General features: G+C 43.4%; 1 protein-coding gene across 3 annotated transcripts in view; it reads right to left on the bottom strand.

The window, feature by feature from the left end:
* Nucleotides 1–23491, bottom strand: part of rpap1 (RNA polymerase II associated protein 1) — a 107322-nt gene extending 83831 nt beyond the window's left edge. Inside the window, exons 1-7 of one of the 3 annotated variants that reach the window (XM_033026772.1) lie at nucleotides 23405–23491; nucleotides 13279–13478; nucleotides 9754–9902; nucleotides 8656–8748; nucleotides 6381–6561; nucleotides 5593–5748; nucleotides 314–499 (exon numbers count right to left, since the gene is read on the bottom strand). In XM_033026772.1, the coding sequence (XP_032882663.1) occupies nucleotides 314–499; nucleotides 5593–5748; nucleotides 6381–6561; nucleotides 8656–8748; nucleotides 9754–9902; nucleotides 13279–13465 (952 nt within the window). In that variant the 5' untranslated portion in view covers nucleotides 13466–13478; nucleotides 23405–23491. Of the gene's footprint in view, nucleotides 1–313; nucleotides 500–5592; nucleotides 5749–6380; nucleotides 6565–8655; nucleotides 8749–9753; nucleotides 9903–13278; nucleotides 13479–20180; nucleotides 20185–23404 lie in introns of those variants that run through there. The other 2 variants (XM_033026770.1, XM_033026771.1) reach the window with 2 other exon arrangements.
* Between the last annotated feature and the right edge of the window lie 257 nt (nucleotides 23492–23748).

The raw sequence follows: 23748 nt of genomic DNA, 5'->3' as shown, positions 1-23748 counted from the left end.
GCAACTATTTGCATAACTTCACCACTCACCAACTTCTCTCCTTATATAGCATTGAAATTTGCTCCAAGTATTTATCTGGACCCTTTTTGAAAATGACCCACTGAACTTGTTTATTCCACTTTATCAGGAAGCAATTATAAATCTAATTGACTTGCTACAGAAATAAATTCTCATTTTTCTGGCTGCAGTCCCAATAACCTTGAAAGTATTTGCTGGTTTCCAACCTCTCGGCCAGATAAAACAACGTCTTCATTGGAAAGAACTCTTATGACTTTGACCACTGCCATTACATCTTTCATGCTGAGTTTCTTACCTTTACATTGTTGATCCATCGGATCATCGTTGGGAGAGTTGGACTGTAGTTCGGCCTCGAGGCGAGAATCCCTTTGCTTATCCTCATCATTGTTTTCTGCTTCTTGTGCCTTGGTTTTATTGCTGGAGGCTTCACTGTAGCTTTTCCCTGATCTTCTTGACTTTAGAAAAGCAATCAAACTCGGGTCTAGTTAAAAAGGAAATTGGAAGGGGGTTGGGAAATGGTTGGCAGAAAGAGAAAAAAAAGTGTTAACATACTTGGTGGGAAGAACTAACTATTGTTAAATTTTGTAAAAGCATCACCTAAAATTTAATCAATCTGAAGCCAATCTTAATTGGATCAATCTTAAATCTGAAGATTTCTACCATTGTGCTAAAGCTCAGTAATAACAACATATTAATAGACAAGGCCCATCGATGTAGTTGTGAAAATGTACATGTCAATTAATAAATTGCATCAGCCTGCAAAATGCATCCAAAATAACATCTCACCAGTGTCCAATTCCAGCAATCAATATATGTCACCAATCTATAATGCATATCCTTGGTTCCATCATCAACCTGCACTCTTCATCACTAGACCAGTTCTCAACACCACACACAGCCCATCTATGGATTTGCAACACCATGTGACACATTTTCTAAATCCTAGAATTTATCAACTATGAGCATTGCTACATTTTATTAAAAAAACTCTGAGAAAACTAAGAGTACATTTCAACTTTTACTGGATTGACATTTTGTAAATAGAGACTTGAAATCCTCAAACAAATATCTAAGAAACATCCCAATCAGTCTAAAATGTTCCTTCACAGGCCTTGAGTAGTAGTCAGCTTTCACAAAACAATGCAAATTTAAGAGTAAGGTATTTGAACCACATCAACATCCTTGTATGCAAAGTAACCTGGGCACAATCCAAATGTTATATCCAAAAGTAATTGATGGAAGCTTCCACTCAGCTGTGATTAGATATCACTATTGCAAGTGAACAAATACCATGCATTTCACTGCAGCAGCCTTGCCTCTATGGGGCCTGTCCCACTTGGCGATTTTTTCGACGACTGCCGGCATCATTGACTGACGTATCAGGTCACTGAAAAATGTGCGGTGTGATGCGGCGGTGACGCGGCGTGATGACGTATGACGTGCGGCGTTTTTTCAAGTGTCGCAACATTTTTTTTGTCGTCGCTGGATTTTGAAATGTTCAAAATCTTTTGGCAACACTGATATGACGCCGGCAGTCGCCAGAAAAATCGCCAAGTGGGACAGGCCCTTTAATCAAGCCTTCGTGCACAGCTTGAGCACATTATCCAAGCTGCCACTTGGCACAATACTGGGTGAATCCTATACTGTCAGAGGTGTCAACGGAAGGTATAACCCACTAAGAATGTTGTAGAACTGAGAGATCTGGAAGTACAGGTACACGGTTCCTTACAAGTGGCAAATTAGGTGGACAGTGTGGTGAAGGCTGCTTTTAGCATGCTTGCCTTCATTGGGAAGGGCATCGAGTACAAAGGTTGGGGCATCATGATGCAGCTGTACACCTCAACAAGGGTCATTGGTGAGACCACACTTGGAGTACTGTGTGCAATTCTGGCCCCCTAGTTGCAGGAAAAATTTCATTAAGTTGGAAAGGGTGGAGAAGAGATTCGCCTCGGCTTGAGTTATAGGGAGAGGTTGGACACACTAGGACTTTTTTCTTAGGAGCACGAGAGTAAGGGGTGACCTTGTTGAGGTGTACTGGATCACGAGGTGTATGATTAAAGTGAACGCTCACAGTTTTTTTCCCCAGAGTAGAGGGTTCTAAAATTAGAGCACAAAGGTTTAAGGTGATTAAGCAGAGATTTATGAAAAATCTGGCAATTTTTTCACTCAGAGGCTGGTCCATATCTAGAAGAGGAAGAGCTGCTAGAGGGAGTTATAGAAGTGGATAACTTTATGACATTTAAAATATATTTGGACAGATATAATGATGGAAATGGTTTAGAGGACTATGGGCCTATACAGAAAAAAAAATGTGACTAGCCCAATATGCCAACCTGGTCAGCATTGAGAAGATGGGCCAAAGGGCCTGTTTCCATACTGTACAGATCTATGACTATCTTTCAGACAAACGTTATTAAACTGCAATCCTCGTCTATTCCTCTGACAATGTTTGAGGAAGCCTTTTCTCTGCCGTTCTGCCTAAAAATAAATTATCTTGTTGTAATCTCATTACTGTTTCTGGAACCTTGCTGTGTGCAAATTAGCTGCTCTTTCCTGAAATTACAATAGTGATGACGGTGCTGGTGCTACATTTAAATGACTGGACTAGTAATCAAGATATGGGTGAACAATGTGGACATCCAAGTTCAAATACTACCAGGACAGCAGTAGAGTCATAATTCATATAAAAAGATAGTTGTTGAAGATCAATCATCCGAGCGGCAGGTCATAGTTGCGAGGGTTCATGAAGTACAGTATCCCACACCCAACCATCTTCAGCTGCTTCTTCAACTAACTCTCTTCCATCACAAATGATCAAGTGAGGAAGTTGCTGATGACTGCACAATGCTCAATTCCATTCACAACTCCTCAGCAAATGAAGTAATCCACACCTGCATGCAACAAGACCTAGACAACACTCAGGCAGGGACTGATCAGTGACAAATAACTTTCGCACCACTCATGCTAGTCAATGACAATCTCCAACGAGAGATAGCCTAAGCACCTCCTCTTGACAATAAACAACTATCAAGACCCCCCCACAATCAATATCCGGAGGCCGGCAACTCCAATGGACGAGCTGCATGAATACGGTGACAACAAAATCAGGTCAGAGATTGGGCAAGCTGTGGTGAGGCACTCACTGTTTGACACCTCAAAGCCTTTCCACCATCTGTAAGAGGCACAAAGGCAGCACAGGGGCACGGCGGTAAAGTTGCTGCCTTACAATTCCAGAGACCCGGGTTCCTGACCAAGGGTGCTGTCTATACGTTGTCCCTATGACCGTATGTGTTCCCTCTAGGTGCTCCGGTTTTCTCCCTCACTCCAAAGAAGTACAGGTTTGTAGATTAATTGGCTTTGGTAAAAGTTGGAAATTGTCCCTAGTTGTAGGATAGTGCTAGTGTACGGAAGTGAACACTGGTCAGCAAAGACTCAAGGACCGGAGGACTTGTTTCCATGCTCTATCTCTAAAGTCCAAAGTCAAGAGCATGATGGATTGCTCTCCAAGATGAGTGCATATCCAGCGACACTCAAGTTCAACAAAGCAGCCTGCTTGACTGGTAACTCACCCAATACACAAAACATTCATTCCCTGCACTACCAGCACCACCTGCAGAATAAAGTTATTCACCTGATACCACCATTCAAATTTACGATCTCTACCAAACAGGAATGGCAGGCACACGGGAGCATCAGAACCATCGACAGATCCTCCCCACATCCCAAGTTAAACACCATCCCCTTGGGGGAAAAAATCACTGTTCTTCATCACTGTTAGATCCAAATCCTGGAGTACGCTACCCAACAGCACTGTCGGAGTACCTTCACCAGAAGGACTGCAGCAGTTCAAGAATACAGCTCACCTAAACCTCCTCAAGGGTAATTAGGGATAGGCAATAAGTGCTGGCTTTGCCAAAAAAAAAAATCCTGAATCTCCAAAATGAATAAAAAGTATTCAAAAAATATTCCATTGGCTGGAACAACCTCCGTCAGCAATCGCTATTGTTAAAAAGTAACTAACACACATTTCACTCTGGTTTGAGACACTTAGAAACATTACCGTACAAATCACCCAAGATTATTTTTTTTTAAATCACTGTTTAAAGTTGTTCACATTTGTTAAGGCATCTCGCAAATGCAACTTGCACTTACTATCTTTCAATTCTCGGAGGCTGGATCTACATGCATTTGAAAAGGCAAGGATTGATTAGGAATAGCCAGCATGTACAGTATGTGAAGTCATGTGTCACAAATTTGGCCGCGTCTTTTTAAAAAAAAAGAGGTGACCAAGAAGATTGATAAGGCCGATGCAGGAGACATTGCCATCACAGATTATAGCATGGCCTTTGACAAGGTACTGCATGGCAGGCTGGTCTTGAAGGTTGGTCATATGAGATTCAGGGTGAGCTGGCCAACTAGGTACAAAATATAAACCATGAGAATAGGGGGTGCTGGTAGAGACTTATTTCTCACACTGGAGGCCTGTAGTAAGTGGTGTGCCACAAAATCAGTGCTGGATCCCCTGTTGTACATTATTTATGTTAACAATTTTGATGTGTATGTAGATGGAAACTTTAGTAAGCTTGCAGGTGACTCTAAAATCGGCAGTAAAATGGACAGTGAAGAAAGTCGCCTAAGATTACAATGGGATGTTGATCAACGGAGCCAGTGGCCGGTGGAATTTAATTCAGATAAATGCGAGGTGTTCCATTTTGGTAAGACAAACCAAGGCACAACTTACACAGTAAATGATAGAGTGCCGGGGAGTGTTGTAGAACACAGAGTCCTCAGGATACAGAAACATAGTTCCATGAAAGCGACGACAAAGGAGAGACAGACTGGTGAAGAAGGCATCTGGCACTCTTGCCTCCATTGGTCAATACACTGACTACAGTTGGGACATTATGTTACAGCTATATTATGTTAGATTTGAAATATTGTGTACAGTTCTGATTTACAAGGATATCACCAGGTCTGGTAAATTTGAGTTATAAAGAGAGGCTGGATAGGCTGCGGCTTTTCTCCCCTGAAGCATAGGAGGCTGAGGGTAACCTTGTATAAAGATTTATAAAATAATGAGGGGTACAGATAAGATGAATAACCTATTTCCCTGGGTTCCAGGAGTCCAAATCTAGAGAGCATAAGTTTAAAATGATGGGACAGATTTAAAAGGGACATTGGAGAGCAACTTTATCTACACAGAGGGTGGTGTGTATATGGAACAAGCTGCACATTGAAGCCAAGTTTGTACATTCTCCCTGTGACTGCTTGGGTTTTCTCTGGGTGCTCGTTTCCTCCCACACTCCAAAAATGCACAAGTTTGTAGGTTAATTAGCTTTGGTAAGTAGTAACATTGTCCCTACTATGTAGGATAGTGATAGTGTATGGAGTGATCGCTGGTGGGCACGGACTCAGTGGGCCAAAAGGCCTGTTTCCGCACTGTATCTCCAATCTAAACTAAATTTGCTACCTTGATGTTCTCAGGAGGAAAAGCAGAAGCCGGAGGAAGAAAAACTAATAAAGAAAGCCAGCAACTGGTTGCTGAATGCAGACAGCAGTGGCACCATCCCTCACCTAACCGGCCCATGAGATTATTGCGTTCTTCCTCAATCTCTTCTTTAGACATGGCCTGCAGTCTGGCTAAATTCTCTTCGTGAATCTTCTGAGCTTCTTGAGGGTCTCCTTCTAAACCCAGCTTGTCTCCTGAAGTCGGTCTCCCAACATCTGTACCTGTGTGCCAATAAAGCAAATTAAAATTTAAGACATAAAAAAGGTGTGGAATTTAGCAAACAAATCTGAAACGGTGGAATGATAGCAGACTTCATTCTGTTTTGTAATATGAAGATTACTCACGAGGTAACCTGCTCCTGACTTAATTAAAATTAAAAACTAAAAGAACTGCAGATGCTGGAAATCTGAAATAAAAACGATAAAATAAAAATATGGGAAACTCTCAGCAGTTCAAACAGTATCTGTGGGGAGAAGAATAGAACTCAATTGAAACTTTTCTGTCCAAGGAGCTGCAATATGAAACAATGACTCTGTTTCTCTTTCCACAGATGCTGCCTGACCTGCTGAGTGTTCTAGTAGCTTCTGTTTTTATTCCCATTACTACATATTGGTGGCCCAACATTAACCAGGGACATTATCCCTCCTGTTGGTGCAGCTTAAGACATGCCTTAAAAGTCATATGGATGACCAAACAATGGAAAGATGTTCTAGACATGTATAGACCAGGCTACCATGCAGTTCCGTGGAAGAACAGGAACCACCCGCACTATCCTGTTAATCTAGCAACACAACATCATGTGCATGGTGAGGGAAAAATGCAACTTTTGCTGCAAACTCTCCTATTTATTCACCTGGTGAGTGTTTCTTTTCCGACGTTTCTGTTGCCCGAGACTGAGCTGACCTTTGCGTCCCTGTGCATATAATCAATGGGCTGATTCCACGTTCAGAAGACGCCACCTGACATGCTTCGGCTGCTCTTTTTGCTTCAAGTTTCTGGGCAAAGATACTTTTCTTTCCTGAAACTGGCTTCAACTGCAGCAAGAAAAGAAAAATGCACCTTGCATGATTGAAAGGCATGCAAAATGAAATAAAGTACCTTGGACCATCCAAATACATCATCCAGATAGACCAAAAAATGTAATTGTGAAAAGATTTTTATGGTTGCTTCTCCTTTTATCTATCATGGAGTCCATTCCATACAATGTTCACCCCAAATGCTCCAGAATTTTTACATCACCCGAGTAAACATTTATTTCAGGGACAAAATCTAGCCATCAACAGCCGTCAGTGGCACTACTGGGAGAGTCGCTGCCTTGCAGCTCCAGCAATCTGGGTTCAATCCTGACCTCCGGTGCTGTCCATGTGGTGTTTGCACTTTCTTGCTACCACATAGATTTTCTCCAGCTGATCTGGTTTCCTCCCACAACCCAAAGATGTGTGGGGTTGGTAGGTTAATTGACTAGTGTAAAGTATCCCTCATCTGCAGGCGAGTGTTAGAATTTAGGAAGAGTTGATGGGAATGTGTGGACGATAACAGGATTCATATGAAAATGGATGGTCAGCATGGACTTGTGGGCTGAAGAGCTTGTTTCCATGTAGTATCTCTCTATGACTCTATAACTAAACTTTTTGTGTTGCATATATGAAATGAAACAGCTTCTGATTTCATTGGAGGAACACGACTACTGCGGAAAGCAAATTGCAGTATAGGCTCTATTACAGAATAGATAGTGTCCCAGGCCACTTTTCTGTGAATGATGCATCCTTTTCAGCCTTCATTCACTGTTCTTGTGTTAAACATTAGTCGCCAATTTGTGCACCACTTCGTCCAACTACACTGACCTCCTAAACTATTTGCATCAATAACAATTCCATTTGGACTTTAACAATCATCCAGGAATTAGGGTTCATTGCCATTAAAACGTCAACAGCTCTAATAGTATCGTTCTCTCTTCAGTAATACAGTGAGATATTATCCAGATCTTCTATGCAACCACCTGGACTGGGATAAAAACAGAAAATGCCTGGAAACACTTAACAATCCAGCCAACACCTTTGGAGAGATAAACAGGGTCTGGAATCCTTCCGTAGAACTGTCTGGATGGGTCGTGAATACCGAATCTTTTGATTCTGAAGCAAGAGCTCTATCCATTGTGCGATAGATGTCACAGGTACAAAGTATCAGGTAAACAGATAAGTATACTTTCTGCCTAAATCTTTAAAGGACAGTTAGTTACTGTAGATAGATACAATAAACTGGAGTAACTCAGCGGGGCAGGCAGCATCTCTGGAGAGAAGGAAAGGGTGACGTTTTGGGTTGAGACCCTTCTTCAGATATGTCTGATTTGGGGTAAGTAGTGGAGATTATATGTCATTCTGGGGTGATTTTAAGATTGTGGAATCATACATATTAGAACTGAACGGCGACTGCCCAAACTCATGTATTTTTACAGACTAGGCTGCATCAGAGCTCTGGCCTCAGAATTAAAAGGCTAATTGCAGCACCAAATCTTGCCATTATTATGCTATTTAAATTAAGAACATCATATGTTCAAAGAACAGCACCATATCTTTTTAAGTGGGTAATGTATTTAACTTAAAATCATTCAATAATTTGAAACAATACTTCCATCTTTTTTCCCGACAGTTGATAAATGATTCTATGTTTCCTATCTGTAGCTTCCCTAGACTCATCATTTACTTCATGTCATTTCTCATTCCATTTGCCTTGCTCCATCATCTCATGTCATTTTACCTGCCTTCCACCCTGACAACGACCTTGTCCGAATGAAAGGTTACCAACCTGAAACTTTCACTTAGATTCACTTTCCATGTCTACTATGTGATGTTGTGTATTTTGAGCATTCAGTTTTTCTAATTTCTTCCCACCCCTTTCTCTGCTTTTGTACCATCTTAAAATACATTAAATACTTATTTTTTTCCCTATCGACTCTCATTATTATTTATACACCTCTCTCTACAGATGCTGCCAGACCAGCATAATACCTCTGGATTTTTTTTTGAGTTTTTTCCCTATCTTAGGCTCTTGTGCCAGTTTGAGATTATCTGTATAACATCAGTTACTCTTATCTGCAAAGCAAAACCAGGAAATATTCAATAATTTACCTCGCTCTGTATCTCCGACCTGTGGAAGACCTTTGGGAAGGCAAGCCCTGTCGATATCGGAGGGTTTATAGGACACGCTGACGTATCTCTCTCCTGAAGGACAATAACATAAAATAAATTGGTGAAACTTTAAGAAGTCAGAGAGTGATACATCGTGGAAACAGGCCCTTCGGCCCAACTTGCCCACACCAGCCATACCCCAACGGCAAGACTGGCTCGCCCCACATGGAACCAGGAGAGTGAAGATGCCAAGCCTAGTGCCTGCTTGCCCCCAAAGACCATGTGCCAAAGAGGGTGGATGGAGTCAGCGACAGCAGCGGCTGCTGGACGAAGGGCTAGTAGAAAGAACCAAGGGTCTTTCCTTCTGTGTCCCCAAATTCGGCTGTGGGAGGTGCCCCCACGGCACAAAGGCTGAAGGTAGCCGGGGAAGGAGAGGGATGCTGGCTCATGGGATGACTGCATGGAAGTGGTGGCAAGTGGGCCCGTGTTAAATGATAGCATTGTAGTTGTGGGTGGGCCCCCTTTGTCTCCTGGCAACCAATATTTTTAGACCCAGTCCGCCACTGCATGGAGGCGATGGCTGCAACGGGTCAGATGGCCCGATGCAGCAGGGACTTTGAAATGGCGTCAAACCTGGCAACTCTTGCATATAGACTCAGATGACAGTGTCATTGCATTCTGTACTTAACCAGGGATTGTACTTATCTGTGGCAATAATCTCATTGTTACGTATGCAAACAAAAATTTCACAATACCTTAGTACACGTGATCATAAAGAACCATTGAACCATTGATCCAAAGCCATCCAAAACCATTATATGTACGATGAGATGCAAGCATTCCAGCAGAAGAGATGCACAATAAACTCTGATCATCTGGCATGATCCGAACTTTAATGATGCCAGACAGATAGATTTTCCAGATTATTGAGTGTTATTTCATCAAATGCTCCAACACACATTAATTTCATTTTTTTGCAGATGTTACCTAGCGTTATAATAAATTCCCAGTGTACCAGGCAAGTTTAAGGAGTGGATTACTGTCCAACTATTGGACATAGTGGATCAGAGTTTTACTGTATAATGGGCAGAAACTTACAATAATCTTGGAAAGGACAGCTGTGATGTGTGTGTCCTGTAGATCCATCAGCTCCTCCCCATCATCCTCTTGGAATCTGACTCTTTCTGCTTTAACCTTGGACTTCTTGGGTGGGACTGACATTAATGGTGGAGGAAGGTCAGGAAGAGCTAGAACATAACAGATAGTCATTTTAAAACTGCAATATCCCACAATGACTGTTACAATAACCATTTCATCTCTTTGAAGAAGGGTCCCGACCCAAAACGTCACCCATTCCTTCTCTCCAGAGATGCTGCCTGTCCTGCTCAGTTACTCCAGCATTTTGTCTCTTTTGTTAACGTTGGTGGAGGGTCAACCAATGGGCTTGGCACCAGAAACATACTTTTTCTTCATTGATAATGAATATTCAACCAAGCTTCAGTTGGATGCTTTATCTAAGCTAAGGTATTGTGTCAGAGTAACACCAGTGTACCATCAAGTTCCCAAGGTAGGGATTGAACTTCTGAAATGAGATCACAATGCAAGGCAAAAGCAAACAAAGGTGCTGCACAAGAGCAAACTGACGGCAACATAAAATAGAGGAGATTTCAGTAACCAATATCTTTGTCGAGGTATCTTAAAGGAAGATTGAGGGAGGAAAGATAGAAGCAGAGAATCAATGCCTTGGAAATAGACGTGAGGTGAATTAAAATACGTCAACACTTCTTAGCTATGGGCATTTGGCAGAACTTGATGGAACCTTCCCAAATATAAGATATATACTCATCTTATTGACATTAATATGGAAGTTAAATATCTTCTAAAGAATAGGATATATTAGAGTGAGGTGGAAAAAATAGAGTGCAAGGAAGCTTGTGTGGAGGATTTAGACCAACACGCATCTCCACCATACTGGTCAAGTCAAGTCAAGTCAATTTTATTTCTATAGCACATTTAAAAACAGCTCTCGTTGACCAAAGTGCTTTACATTAGTGCAGGTACTAACGTGCTACAAACAGTGGTACATAGATCAACAATACATACATAAATACATACATACATACAGCGCTCCCCCAGAGGATCTCAAGAAAGGCTTGAGAGTAGAAATAAGTTTTAAGTCTAGACTTTAAAAAGTTGATGGAGGGGGCAGTTCTGATGGGAAGAGGGATGCTGTTCCATAGTCTAGGTGCTGCAACCGCAAAAGCGCGGTCGCCCCTGAGCTTATGCCTAGACCGCGGGATGGTCAGTAACCCCAAGTCGGCCGATCTGAGGGACCTGGAGGTGGTATAGTGGGTAACCAGATTTTTGATGTAGGTGGGGGCAAGCCCGTTAAGGGTTTTGTAAACAAAAAGAAGGAGCTTGAAATTGATTCGGATCCACACTTGGAGCCAGTGGAGAGAGGCCAGAATCGGGATGATGTGGTCCCTTTTTCAGGTGCTCGTCAGGAGTCTCGCTGCGGCGTTTTGGACCAATTGCAGGCGGGACAGGGATGATTGGCTGATGCCAGTGTAAAGGGAGTAGCAGTAATCGAGGCGGAAGGAGATAAATGAATGGATGATCTTTTCGAGGTCGTCAAATTGGAGGAAAGGTTTTATTTTAGCTATCGTCCAAAGCTGGAAGAAGCTAGCTTTTACCACGGCATTGACTTGTTTGTCAAATTTCAATACGGAGTCAAGGTTTTTGACGTGAGGTTTGAGTAATGGGGTAAGGCTACTAGTAAGCATTTCTTCAGCATGTTCCCAAGGATTCTCTTGAACTTCTACAGATATTCTACAAAATATTCTGACAGGATGCATCGCAGCCTGGAATGGCAACTTCTCTGCCCTTGGCTGTCTGATCGTGAAGAGAGTGGTGGTCAGTTCCGTCTACCACTGGCTCACTTCCTTCCATCCAGTCCATCTTCACGGAATGTTGCATAAGTGAGGCTGGAAGTATTGCCAAGGATGCCCACCATTCTGGGCATTCCCTTTTGTCCCTTCTGGAAGAAAACATAGGAGCTTAAAAGTCCAAAACTATCTACTATCAGACACCTGAACACCTTCCCAGAGGTGCTGCCGTGTACTCTTGCTATTAACTCTACCTCGTTTGGTTATTCCAATATCGAACTTCAGTATTTTCTTGTACCAACTTAGATTGCAATACAATATTTGCACCATTCTGCTGTTTTGCAGTCAACACTGTATTTATCACACTGTATGTATACTATTTTCTGTGAGGAAAAGAACTGCAGATGCTGGCTTAAATCAAAGGTAGACACAAAATGCTGGAGTAACTCAGCGGGACAGGCAGCATCTCTGGAGAGAAGGAATGGGTGACGTTTCGGGCCGAGACCCTTCTTCAGACTGATGTCAGGGGAAGGGACAAAGATAGAATGTAGTCGGAGACAGTAAGACTAGTGGGAGAACTGGGAAGGGAGAGGGGATGGAAAGAGAAAGCAAGGGCTATCTGAAGTTAGAGAGGTCAATGTTCATACCGCTGGGGTGTAAACTACCCAAGCAAAATATGGGGTGCTGTTCCTCCAGTTTGCGCTGGGCCTCACTCTGACAATGGAGAAGGCCCAGGACACAAAGGTCAGATTGGGAATGTGAGGGGGAGTTGAAGTGCTGAGCAACCGGGAGATCAGGCAGGTTAAGACAGGAAGGAAGATTGCTCCCGATGTTGGGGAAGTCCAGGACAAGGGGTCACAGCTTAAGGATAAGGGGGAAATCCTTTAAAACCGAGATGAGAAGAACTTTTTTCACACAGAGAGTGGTGAATCTCTGGAACTCCCTGCCACAGAGGGTAGTCGAGGCCAGTTCATTGGCTATATTTAAGAGGGAGTTAGATGTGGCCCTTGTGGCTAAGGGGATCAGAGGGTATGGAGAGAAGGCAGGTACGGGATACTGAGTTGGATGATCAGCCATGATCATATTGAATGGCGGTGCAGGCTCGAAGGGCCGAATGGCCTACTCCTGCACCTAATTTCTATGTTTCTATGTTTCTAAGACGGACTGAGTGGAGGTGTTCAGCGAAATGATCGCTGAGCCTGTGCTTGGTCTCGCCGATGTAGAGAAGTTGACACCTGGAACAGCGAATACAGTAGATGAGGTTGGAGGAGGTGCAAGTGAACCTCTGCCTCATCTGGAAAGACTGTTTGGGTCCATGGATGGAGTCGAGGGGGGAGGTAAAGGGACAGGTGTTGCATCTCCTGTGGTTGCAGGGGAAAGCACCTGGGGAGGGGGTGGTTTTGGGTGGGAAGGGACGAGTTGACCAGGGAGTTTCAGAGGGAACGGTCTCTGTGGAAAGCAGAAAGGGGTGGAGATGGGAAGATGTGGCCAGAGTGGGATCCCGTTGGAGGTGACGAAAATGTTGGGGGATTAGATGCTGTATGCGCCGGCTGATGGGGTGAAAGGTGAGGACAAGAGGGACAGGGGGAGCAAGGGCGGAGCTGCGGGATATCGCTAGATATCAACAATACCTCATACCATATAGAGTCCAGTAAGAGGGGTACAAAGATCCTCTTTACACCGTACCCCACTCACAAGACCTAGCACTCTTATAGTAAGGGCAAAGAGTAATCCTAACCTTCCAAAGTAACCACGTCTCTTAAATCTTCGCCTGCCTGACTTCCATCAGCACTGTTGGGTTCCACTTTCCTCTTGTCTGCCTTCTTTATGACTTTAGCAGCTGGAGATATTCCCGTGGCTAGGAACTTTTTCTGGAACAGTAGGAGATCATCCTCCGATTCTCCAGGTTTCGGTCTTCCCAACATTTTCCTTAGCGTCCTGTAAATGACAAAGTATCTGTCAACATTGCTGCGATTCCACGTGTATCCAAGATCATGGAATTTGTAATAGTTCTTTAATTTCTAACCACTGCACTGTCTCCCCATACTGTTGTGGATTTCTGCTCCCAAGTATTATAAGGGAGTAAAACCATCAATAGCTACTCACCCCCCCCCCCCCCCCCCCCCCATCCCCTCCCCATCCCCTCCCCCCCCCCCCCCCCCCCCATGAAACAAAGATTAACATTTTCATGGTAGATTCCTATGAGAACAGCTTATATGAAGTTTGCAGTGGTTCACAATCAGTGGATATTTTGTTGGAGAGAACTGCAAAACAGCAGAGCCTTTGAAGGAGCAAAGAATCACTGACAACAACCAAGTTCTTATGTTTCCTGCAAACGTACATACTCCAGACACGGCTGTCAATTCCACAATGGTGTGTTTAACCATGATTAGTACCTTAACAGCCGGGTCATTGTCACGTAATATTGAGTCTGCTTCCATCACTCCTCCACACAGTGTACTCAAGAGAGTAAAAACAACTCTTCTCTTGTTCCTTTGCCAATACCATAAATCTATGGTTAACAATGGAACAACTTATGGATCACTGTCTCCCCATTCATTCCATTACAATCCCTCACAATTTTCAACACTATTAAATTGACCTTTAAAGCACACTGCTGAATGAAAATCAACCTTATGTTCTCATGTCTCTCTGGTGAACTGATATCTGCCAGTTCTAGTATCAATGTAGTCATTTTCCTCCTCACATCAAGGCCTAAATTAGCAATGGTCAATCACGGTGGCGCAGCAGTAGAGTTGCTGCCATAGCGAATACAGCGCAGGGGACCCAGGTTCGATCCTGACTACAGGTGCTGTCTGTACGGAGTTTGTACATTCTCCCCATGACCTGCGTGGGTTTTCTCCGAGATCTTCGGTCTCCTCCCATACTCCAAAGACGTACAGGTTTGTAGGTTAATTGGTTTGTATCAATGTAAAAATTGTCCCTAGTGGGTGTACGATAGTGTTGATCCGCAATAGCTGGGATCGCTGGTCGGAGCGGACCCGGTGGGCCGAAGGGCCTGTTTCCACGCTGTATCTCTAAACTAAACTAAACAAAATATACACTGGCTGGTGCCAAAACAGTGGCTCGATAGTTCCATCTTTCCCCACATATCACAGAGACAGATCAGCAGCAGTCATACTGCTGGAGCCTTGATCTGGCTGAACCACAGGTCCAGGCAGAAGGAGCCCTCCATTCATATGCAAACACAGAGAGTGAGTGAAGCAGAAGTTTTAACCAGGAGGTCCCATACCAAGCTTGAGCATGTCCTCTTCAATTGTCTGGCAACACAAACTATCCAGGAAGGGCCAGTGGCCTGTAGTTACACTGTGGTTGGGTTGAAGGGCGAAAGGAATCTGTCTGATTTCCCTTTTCCCCTTGCCCAGCCTCAGATGGAAAGGCCAATGACAACCTTGCCTTAACTCAGCTAACTGACCACAGCTACGGACCATCCAGTCCATGTGGCTCACACTCAACACTGCCTACCTCAAAGCTTTCCAACTTTTATTCTAAAACAAATTACATCATGCCTTTCACAACTTCAGGATGTCCCATGGCACTTAAAATCAATTTGGTACTTTTAAAGTGTAGGCACTATAGTAATATAGGAAACACAGCATCCATGTTCACTCACAGCACGACCCCATCAACAGTAATGAGATGGATAATGACCAGGCCATCTATTTTAGAGAGGTTGATCGAGTACAAATATTGGCCAGGGAACTAGAGACTCACTTCTTTCGTCAAAGTACATTCATCTACGAGACAAACCCTTAGCCAAAGGTCTCATTTCAAAAAAGGTATTCAATACAAAGCGGGTTATCAACAAATTAATGGATGAAACAAATATCCAAACCGTAGCAAATGGGTTTCAAAGTAGACAAATGCAAGGTCATAAGGGCATAAGTGGTAGGAGCAGAATTAGGCATTCGGCCCATCAAATCAACGCCGTTCAATCATGGCTGATCTATCTCTCCCTTCTAACCTCATCCTCCTGACTTCTCCCCATAACCCCTGACACTCATTCGAATCAAGAATCTATCTATCTCTGCCTTAAAATTAACTATTGACGGCCTCCACAGCCTTCTGTGACAAAGAATTTCAAATTCACTACCCTCTAACTAAAGAGATTCCTCCTCATCTCCTTCCTAAAGGAACCTCCTTTAATTCTGAGGCTTTGACCTCGAGTCCTAAACTCACCCACTAGTGGAACATCCTCTCCACATCCACTCCTTTCACTATTCTGTATGTTTCAGTGAGGTACCCCTCATCCTTTTAGACTCCAGCAAGTACAGGCCATCAAACGCTCATATGTTAAACCATTCATTCCTGGGATCATTCTTGTAAACCTCCTCAGGACCCACTCCAGAGCCAGCACATCCTTCCTCAGATATGGTACCCAAAATTACTCACAATATTCCAAATGCGGCCTTACTAGCGCCTTAAAGAACCTCACCATTACATTCCTGTTTTTTGGATTCTTGCCCTCTTGAAATAAATGCTACCATTGCATTTGCTTTCCTTACTACAAATTCAACTGCGTTAAAATTTTTGGGAATCCTGCACAAGCATCCCAAGTCCCTATGCACCGCCACAAGGAGCATTCACCTTGGGAATAGATCAGTATACAAATGCTAAATGTTAAAACTCTTGAAACAGTGGAGGTCTAAAGAAATCACTGGACAGATAATTAAAATGTTATAAAATGATCTGCAGTGGGATAACCAAAATGGAGTTTGAGTTCGATTTATTCAATCACAGGATGTGGGCATTGCTAGCAAGGAAGCACTTTGCTTCTCCATCTCCAATTACCCCAGAAATGGTGGTAACCAGGCACCTTCATGAACCCTGCAATTCTCGAGGACTTTCCACAGCGTTGTTACAAAGGCAATTCAAGGATTTTAACCTGGCACTAACGAAGGACCCCTCTGCCGATGACTACCCTCAGCTTGAAGAAGCCAAACCGAGTCAAGCTCAATAATGGATGATCACCAGCAATTTATATTTTAACATGGCTGTTTGGTGAAAATGTGCAGCTTGGTAGGCAGATCATCATGCTAACTATATTGCCCTAAGTCCCGATTTTCAACTGATTTTCTTTTCTATTGGAAATTAGTGAAGTGCATGTATACTCTCTTATGCACCATAACTATCGCTATCTTTTTATTCCACATTATTTTTTTTAACCTAATTTAAATTCCCAAATTGCCACAGTGGAGTTGGAACTTGCATCTCTGGATCACTACTAATGACAATGCCAATAATGTAACCAACGTACATCCATTCTTTGTGTAAGAAGGAACTGCAGAAGCTGGTTTACTCCGAAGATAGACACAAAATGCTGGAGTAACTCAGCGGGTCCGGCAGCATCTCTGGAGAAAAGGAATAGGTGACGTTTCGGAACGAGACACTTCATCAGACTCTTTCTGATCAAGGGTCTCGACCCGAAACGTCACCTATTCCTATTCTGCAAAGATGCTGCCTGAGCCACTGAGTTACTCCAGCATTTCGTGTCATACTTCCATTCTTGTTTTATCTTGAGGGAGTACAAGAGGCATAAACACGGTAGACAGAACGAGGTGGGAACATATTGGGGGTGACAGTTAGAACCTTTTTCCCCCAGGGTGGAAATATTAAATACTTGAGGCCAGAGCTTTAAGGTGAAAGGGTCAAAGTGTAACGGTGATGTACGAGGAGAAACAAGCTTAAAGATACGAAGATTGACAATGACACAGAGAAATTCAGGGAGTGAATTGCAGAGCTCAGGACGATCGTAACTGTTGATTAGATTTTGGAAAAGACTCAGAAGTAGAAGCACAATTGAAGATTGTAGAGATTTTGTGCAGTTAGGAATTTGAAAGCAAATATGATAATTTAAAAAAACAAGGTAGGTTTGAAAAACCAAGAGTAAACCAATGGTGCAAGGTAGTGCTTGGCCAGCAGAGTATTGGCTGACCTGAAATTTCATAAAGGTAATGTGAGAAAGTTAGGCCGGTAGTGCATTGGAATAGTCACGACTGAAGGTAACAAAATCATGATGTTCAAAGACTTGGCAACGGACTTGAATGGAAATGCCAGTTGTTACCGACCATTATTAAATGAGTAGAGGAGTGTGCTCCCACCAAAATCATCCGAGTGTTGCCCAACCAGAAGCCTTGGATGAACCAGGAGGTCCGCAATCTACTAAGGACCAGATCTTGGGCATTCTAGTCTAGCAATGCAGGTTCATATATGAAGTCCAGGGACAACCTCAATAAGGCCACCAGACAGGCAAAGAGACACTTATGCTCCAAAGTGGAGGTTGAGACAAACGTTTACAGCAGTGGCAGAGCTAGTACGTCATTACTTTCCACAAGGCAAAAGCAAGTGGCAGCTCAAATGACAGCGACACATCCCACCTGGGCAGCTCAATGCATTGTATGCACACTTGAAAAAGGAAGAACACCAATGGGCCTTCTCAGGCCCTCACAGCTCTGATGGCATTGTAATCTCAAATGTTCTCAAAACCTGCAATGACTGGCTGGTGCTGTTGTGGACATCTTCAATCTCTCATTGCTAAGGTCCAAGGTTCTCACTGGCTCTAAAAGGCATCAATAATATTGGTAGGAAAGAACTGCAGATGCTGATTTACACCAAAGATATACACACAAAATGTTGGAGTAACAAAGCGGGTCAGGCAGCATCTCTGGAGATGAATGGGTGACGTTTTGGGTCGAGACCCTTCTACCCGAAATGTCGCCCATTCTTTCTCTCCAGAGATGCTTCCTGTCCCGCTGAGTTGCTCCAACATTTTGTATCTTTCTTCAATAATACTGGTGCTCAAGAGTAACATGGCATGCCTCAAAGATGACTGTCCGACGGCGCTAATGTCCGTGGTGATGAAGTGCTTTGAGAGGTCGGCTAAGGCACCTGTCAGCTCCTGACTTAGCAAGAGCCTGAACCCACAATGCAGCTACTACCACAATAGATCATTGGGAGATGCGATCTCGCTGGCTCTCCACTCTGCACCAGAACAATTGGATAATAAGAAAATGTGTGTCAAGCTGTTGTTCTTCTATTACAGTTCAGTTCAAAACCATCACCCCCACCAAGTTCAGGGAACGGAGTTTCTGTGCATCCCTTTGCAACTAGACCTTTGACTTCCTCAATAACAAACCACAATCAGTATGAAGCGGCAACAACACTTTCTCCTTGATAACCATCAGCACAGGAGCACCTCAATGCTGTGTGCTCAGTCCCTTGCTCTACTCACTCTAGACTCATGACTGTGCAGCCAGACACAGTTCCAACGCCATCTATAAATTCTCTAACAGTGTTGGAGTATGAGGGAGATTGATAATCTGATTGAATGGTGCCAGAACAACATCAGCAAGATCAAGGAGCTGATCGTTGAATTTAGAAGCCAAGGATCCGCAAACCTGTCTTCATCGACAGGGCAGCAGTGGGTAGAGTCAACAACTTCATGTTCCTGGGTGTGTGTATCTTTCCAATGATCTATCCTGGACCCAGCACATTGATGCTATCATAAAGACAGCAAAATCATAAAGAAACATAGAAACATAGAACATAGAAACATAGAAAATAGGTGCAGGAGTAGGCCATTCGGCCCTTCGAGCCTGCACCGCCATTCAATATGATCATGGCTGATCATCCAACTCAGTATCCCGTACCTGCCTTCTCTCCATACCCCCTGATCCCCTTAGCCACAAGGGCCACATTTAACTCCCTCTTAAATATAGCCAATGAACTGGCTTCAACTACCTTCTGTGGGTGAGAATTCCAGAGATTCACCACTCTCTGTGAAAAATGTTCTTCTCATCTTGGCCCTAAAAGACTTCCCCCTTATCCTTAAACTGTGACCCCTTGTTCTGGACTTCCCCAACATCGGGAACAATCTTCATGCATCTAGCCTGTCCAACCCCTTAAGAATTTTGTAAGTTTCTATAAGATCCCCCCTCAATCTTCTATTTGTTAGTAAGATTGAGGAAGTGTGGTATGTTGATGAATGCTCCCTTGAAATTCTACAGGTGTAGGGTAGAGAGCACATTGACTGGTTGCATCTCTGCCTGGCTCGGCTATTCAAATGCCCAGGAGCCAAGGAGACTGCAAAAAGTGGTGGACACTACCCTGTCCATCATGGATACTGACCTCCCCACCATTAAAGGGATCTATTGAAGGCTCTGCCTCAAAAAGGCAGTCAAATGCATTCAATGGGTGGTGAATCTGTGGAATTCTTTGCCACAGAAGGCAGTGGATGCCAAGTCAGTGGATATATTTAAGGCAGAGATAGATAAGATTCTTGATTAGTACGGGTGTCAGAGGTTATGGGGAGAGGGCAGGAGAATGGGGTTAGGAGGGTGAGATAGATGAACCATGATTGAATGGCTTGTAAATTGTCCCTAGTGTGTGTAGGATGGTGTTAATGTGCGGGGATCGCTGGTCGGCGTGGACTCGGTAGGCCGAAGGGCCTGTTTCCGTGCTTTATCTCCAAACTGAACTAAAAAACGTTAGACAGTTTAGAGATAGTGTAGAAGGCTAGAAGGAAGGTAGTGAGTCAAGCTCAGTATCATGTCACTCTCTTGGAAAAAGATAGTTGTGTATAGTTTTGCTGATGGGAAAACACCATTAAGATGCCGGGACTCGTGCCCGAGTTAAAGCGAGAGTTTGTACAGGCTCGGACAATTGGGACTAGCTTAGATGGACATCTTGTCGACATGGACATGATAGGCCAAGGGGCTGTTTCCGTGATGTATGACAGCTTTGGAGGAAGTTAGCAAACATAGGAATGGAGGCGAAGAAATAAAAATGGACACCGTCAACAACATCACAATCACATCTGTGAGGTCTTTTAAGTTCCTTGGAACCATCATTTCCAAGGACCTTAAAGGGGGGGCACCATCGACTCCATAGTCAAAAAGGCCCAACAGAGAGTGTACTTCCTGCGGCAGCCGAGGAAACACAATCTGCCACAGGCAATGATGGTCCAATTATATACGGCCATCGTAAGTCTGTCCTCACCTTCTCCATCATGGTCTGGTTTGGCTCAGCCACAAAGCACGACATCCGGAGGCTGCAGTGAATCGTCCGATCAGCTGAGAAGGTTATTGGCTGCAACCTTCCCTCCATTGACGAACTGTTCACTGCAAGGGCCAGGAAGCGAGCGGGCAAGATCATCTCTGACCCCTCTCACCCTGGCCCCAAACTCTTTGAATCACTTCTCTCCGAAAGGCGACTCCGGACTGTCAAAACCGCCACAGCCAGACATAAAAACAGCTTTTATCCACAAGCAGTAGCTCAACTCAATAACCAAATGTCTGCAGCCTCCTTTTGCTCTGGTATTTTATTTAATTCACATGTTTAAACTATAATGTTTCATTCTTAATGTTTTAATGTTTTATTCTTCATTGTTTACTGTATGTCGTGTTGTTACTTGCGAGCGGAGCATCAAGGTAAATTCCTTGTATGTGTACATACTTGGCCAATAAACTTATTCATGCATTCATTCATTCAGATAGGTCCTTAGGATCGGAGCCTATGGGGGGGGGTAATGGAAAAAAAACATGCTTACGACTGAATAAAGTCAAGCCAAATACAATTCCACTCCAACTATACAACAAGCTGGAGGAGAAGCATGGCACGCAAAACGCGTCGAATTCTACGTACAAGAAGGCTATCCTAAGAATGGGTTCAAGAAGGAACTGCAGATGCTGGAAGATCAAAGGTACACAAAAATGCTGGAGAAACTCAGCGGGTGCAGCAGCATCTATGGAGCGAAGGAAATAAGTGACGTTTCGGGCCAAAACCCTTCTTCAGACAGAAGACTATCCTAAGAATGGGTATTACATTGTCTGAAATTTTGTTTCCATTTTCAAGAAACTTAATGTCAATGGCCTTGACAGAGACAAATCATTTCTGTTCAATGGTGCATCCAAGGCACATCACGTAAAAAAAAATTATAGCCGTCCTATGAGAGGGGAAGTTAGAAAACGTCCGACCAGCAAAGGGTTATAGAAGATTAGAATTCACTTCCATAAGATTGGATAAATTGGCAGTTTTAAATGCAAAGTTTGATAGAATACTGTAATGAAAAAAATGGGAGAATTTGGAACAAAATACAGGTGTATGGGTCAGGTCATGGGTTAACATAATTTCAATGAATGGCAGATCATGCTATTCTTTTTTCTGATTGCTCTTAGTACTGCACTGGAGCATCAATCCAAATGATGTACTCCAGTGTCAGGAGTAACTCTTAAACTCATGACTTCCAAATCCAAAATATAACCAGGAAGCCACAGCTGACAGTCTCTTCTATGTAATTGTTATTCAATAATAGAATACACTGAAACACCTGTTATCCTGTATCATTACACCGTTTTATGCGGGAAATCTGTGATAATAGCCATCTAGGGGAAACCATTTTAAATTGAAATGACTGAATCTGGAACCAGTCCATTCCTCTAATTAATCAATTGCTCACAACCTAAAACAAAACTCAAATCCTCATCCAGAAAGGAATAGAAACTAACCCACCATACATGATGCTGCCCTACCTGCTGAGTTTCTCCAGCATTTTTGTCTACCTTCGATTTTTCCAGCATCTGCAGTTCTTTCTTAAACACCACACATTAAGTATCACCCAAACATTAATAGATCTGCCTCCAGCTTTCACCCAGACTACAACTGGACAAAATAAATGATCCCATTGTCAGGCCCAGTTTCTTCATTCAAGTTCCTCTCCATGAATCTTCTCAATATATTTCTCTAACTTTGCCTTCCATCTGAAGACTACACTCATTTGTATTTTACCCGATATTGTATCCATGCTTACATCTTTACCTCGCCAATATCACATATACTCCTTGCAGTGTCCGTGCAGCAGCCTCCCATATGTCTCTGCCTGCTTCCTATATCTGATATCAAGCCACATTAGAGCCTGGCGGGTCTCGACCCGAAAGGTTACCCCATTCCTTCTCTCCAGAGATGCTGCCTGTCCTGCCGAGTTATTCCAGCATTGTATGCCTATCTTTGGTGTAAACCAGCATCAGCTGTTCCTTCCTACACATCAGTGTTTATGCTCCCCAAATGTCTACCTAACACCAAGAACATTGATCACCTTTGGCACCCTTGGCACCTGCGCCTATCTAATCGAGTTCTCCTAACTCTTTAATGTCACCTTCCCTGTAGCTCTTATTATAATAATTATAATAATAATAATAATAAACTTTATTACGGACTCAAGGTCCAGACAAGGGGCAACAATACATTAAAAATGCATTGCATATCAAATATCATAAATACATATAAAATCTTGGTATATCACATAAAAACATCATAATTTATATATTTTTTTTAAAACACAATACTTAAGTTAAAAATCCAGATTAAAAGATGATCAATGTCCGACAACGAGACAACGATACCAGTGTCTCCACAGCTGGAATTCGTAGCGTGTAGTGCTAACCCTTATGTTTGACAAGGCCACAATAAGCACATTTTTAGAGTCATTTATCCTGCAAATGAATGTATACATGTGGTGTCTTAGGATAGCTTCTAAAGTACTGACTCCTGCAGCCACAAACATATTACTGGCACTACACCATCTAGGTTGCCTTAGCAGTGTTCTCATGGCATCGTTATAGGCCACCTTTAGTCTCTGCATACTTGCCTCAGTCATTGTCTCAGTCACCACTGTCAACCTCCCTCTCCCTCTGTATCTGCATCCACATCCCCATCCCTTCTTCTCTCTCTTCCTCCCCACATCTCCTGTCTGTTTCTCTTCCTTTCTTTTACCTCCCCTCCACCTCTTCTCTTCTCCTCTCCCCTTTCTTTAACCCACCCTTTCCCGTCCCACCACCGCCACTTACTCTCTGTCTGTCTCTGTCTCTCTGTCCGATCACCACCTGGAGCGCACCGACAAACACTTCCGCCCCGCTTGGTGTCACACCAACAGCAGTCCCTCGCCGGGCCTCGCATGTTATTGTCAGCCGTGTATCAGTAACTCCTTCCCCCGGAACCTCGGTCCGCCAATGATCTATGCGGCGCAGACCCATTCAGAGCAAAGATCCTGTAGATCTTTGATTCAAAGTTTGGCAAAAAACAAATAACACACGAAGGCAACGTTGCTTTGGCAAATAAAGAAACATCCCCACTTCAGCAATCTCAGTGCGTAAAGGAAGTGGTTCAAGGCATTGACTGAGTGTGTTATTTT

The sequence above is a fragment of the Amblyraja radiata genome, chromosome 9 (genome assembly GCF_010909765.2).
Source record: "Amblyraja radiata isolate CabotCenter1 chromosome 9, sAmbRad1.1.pri, whole genome shotgun sequence".
Classification (NCBI taxonomy): Eukaryota; Metazoa; Chordata; class Chondrichthyes; order Rajiformes; family Rajidae; genus Amblyraja; species Amblyraja radiata.
The sequence above is the reverse complement of the archived record's forward strand: the minus strand, read 5'-3'. Positions and strand labels throughout refer to the sequence as shown.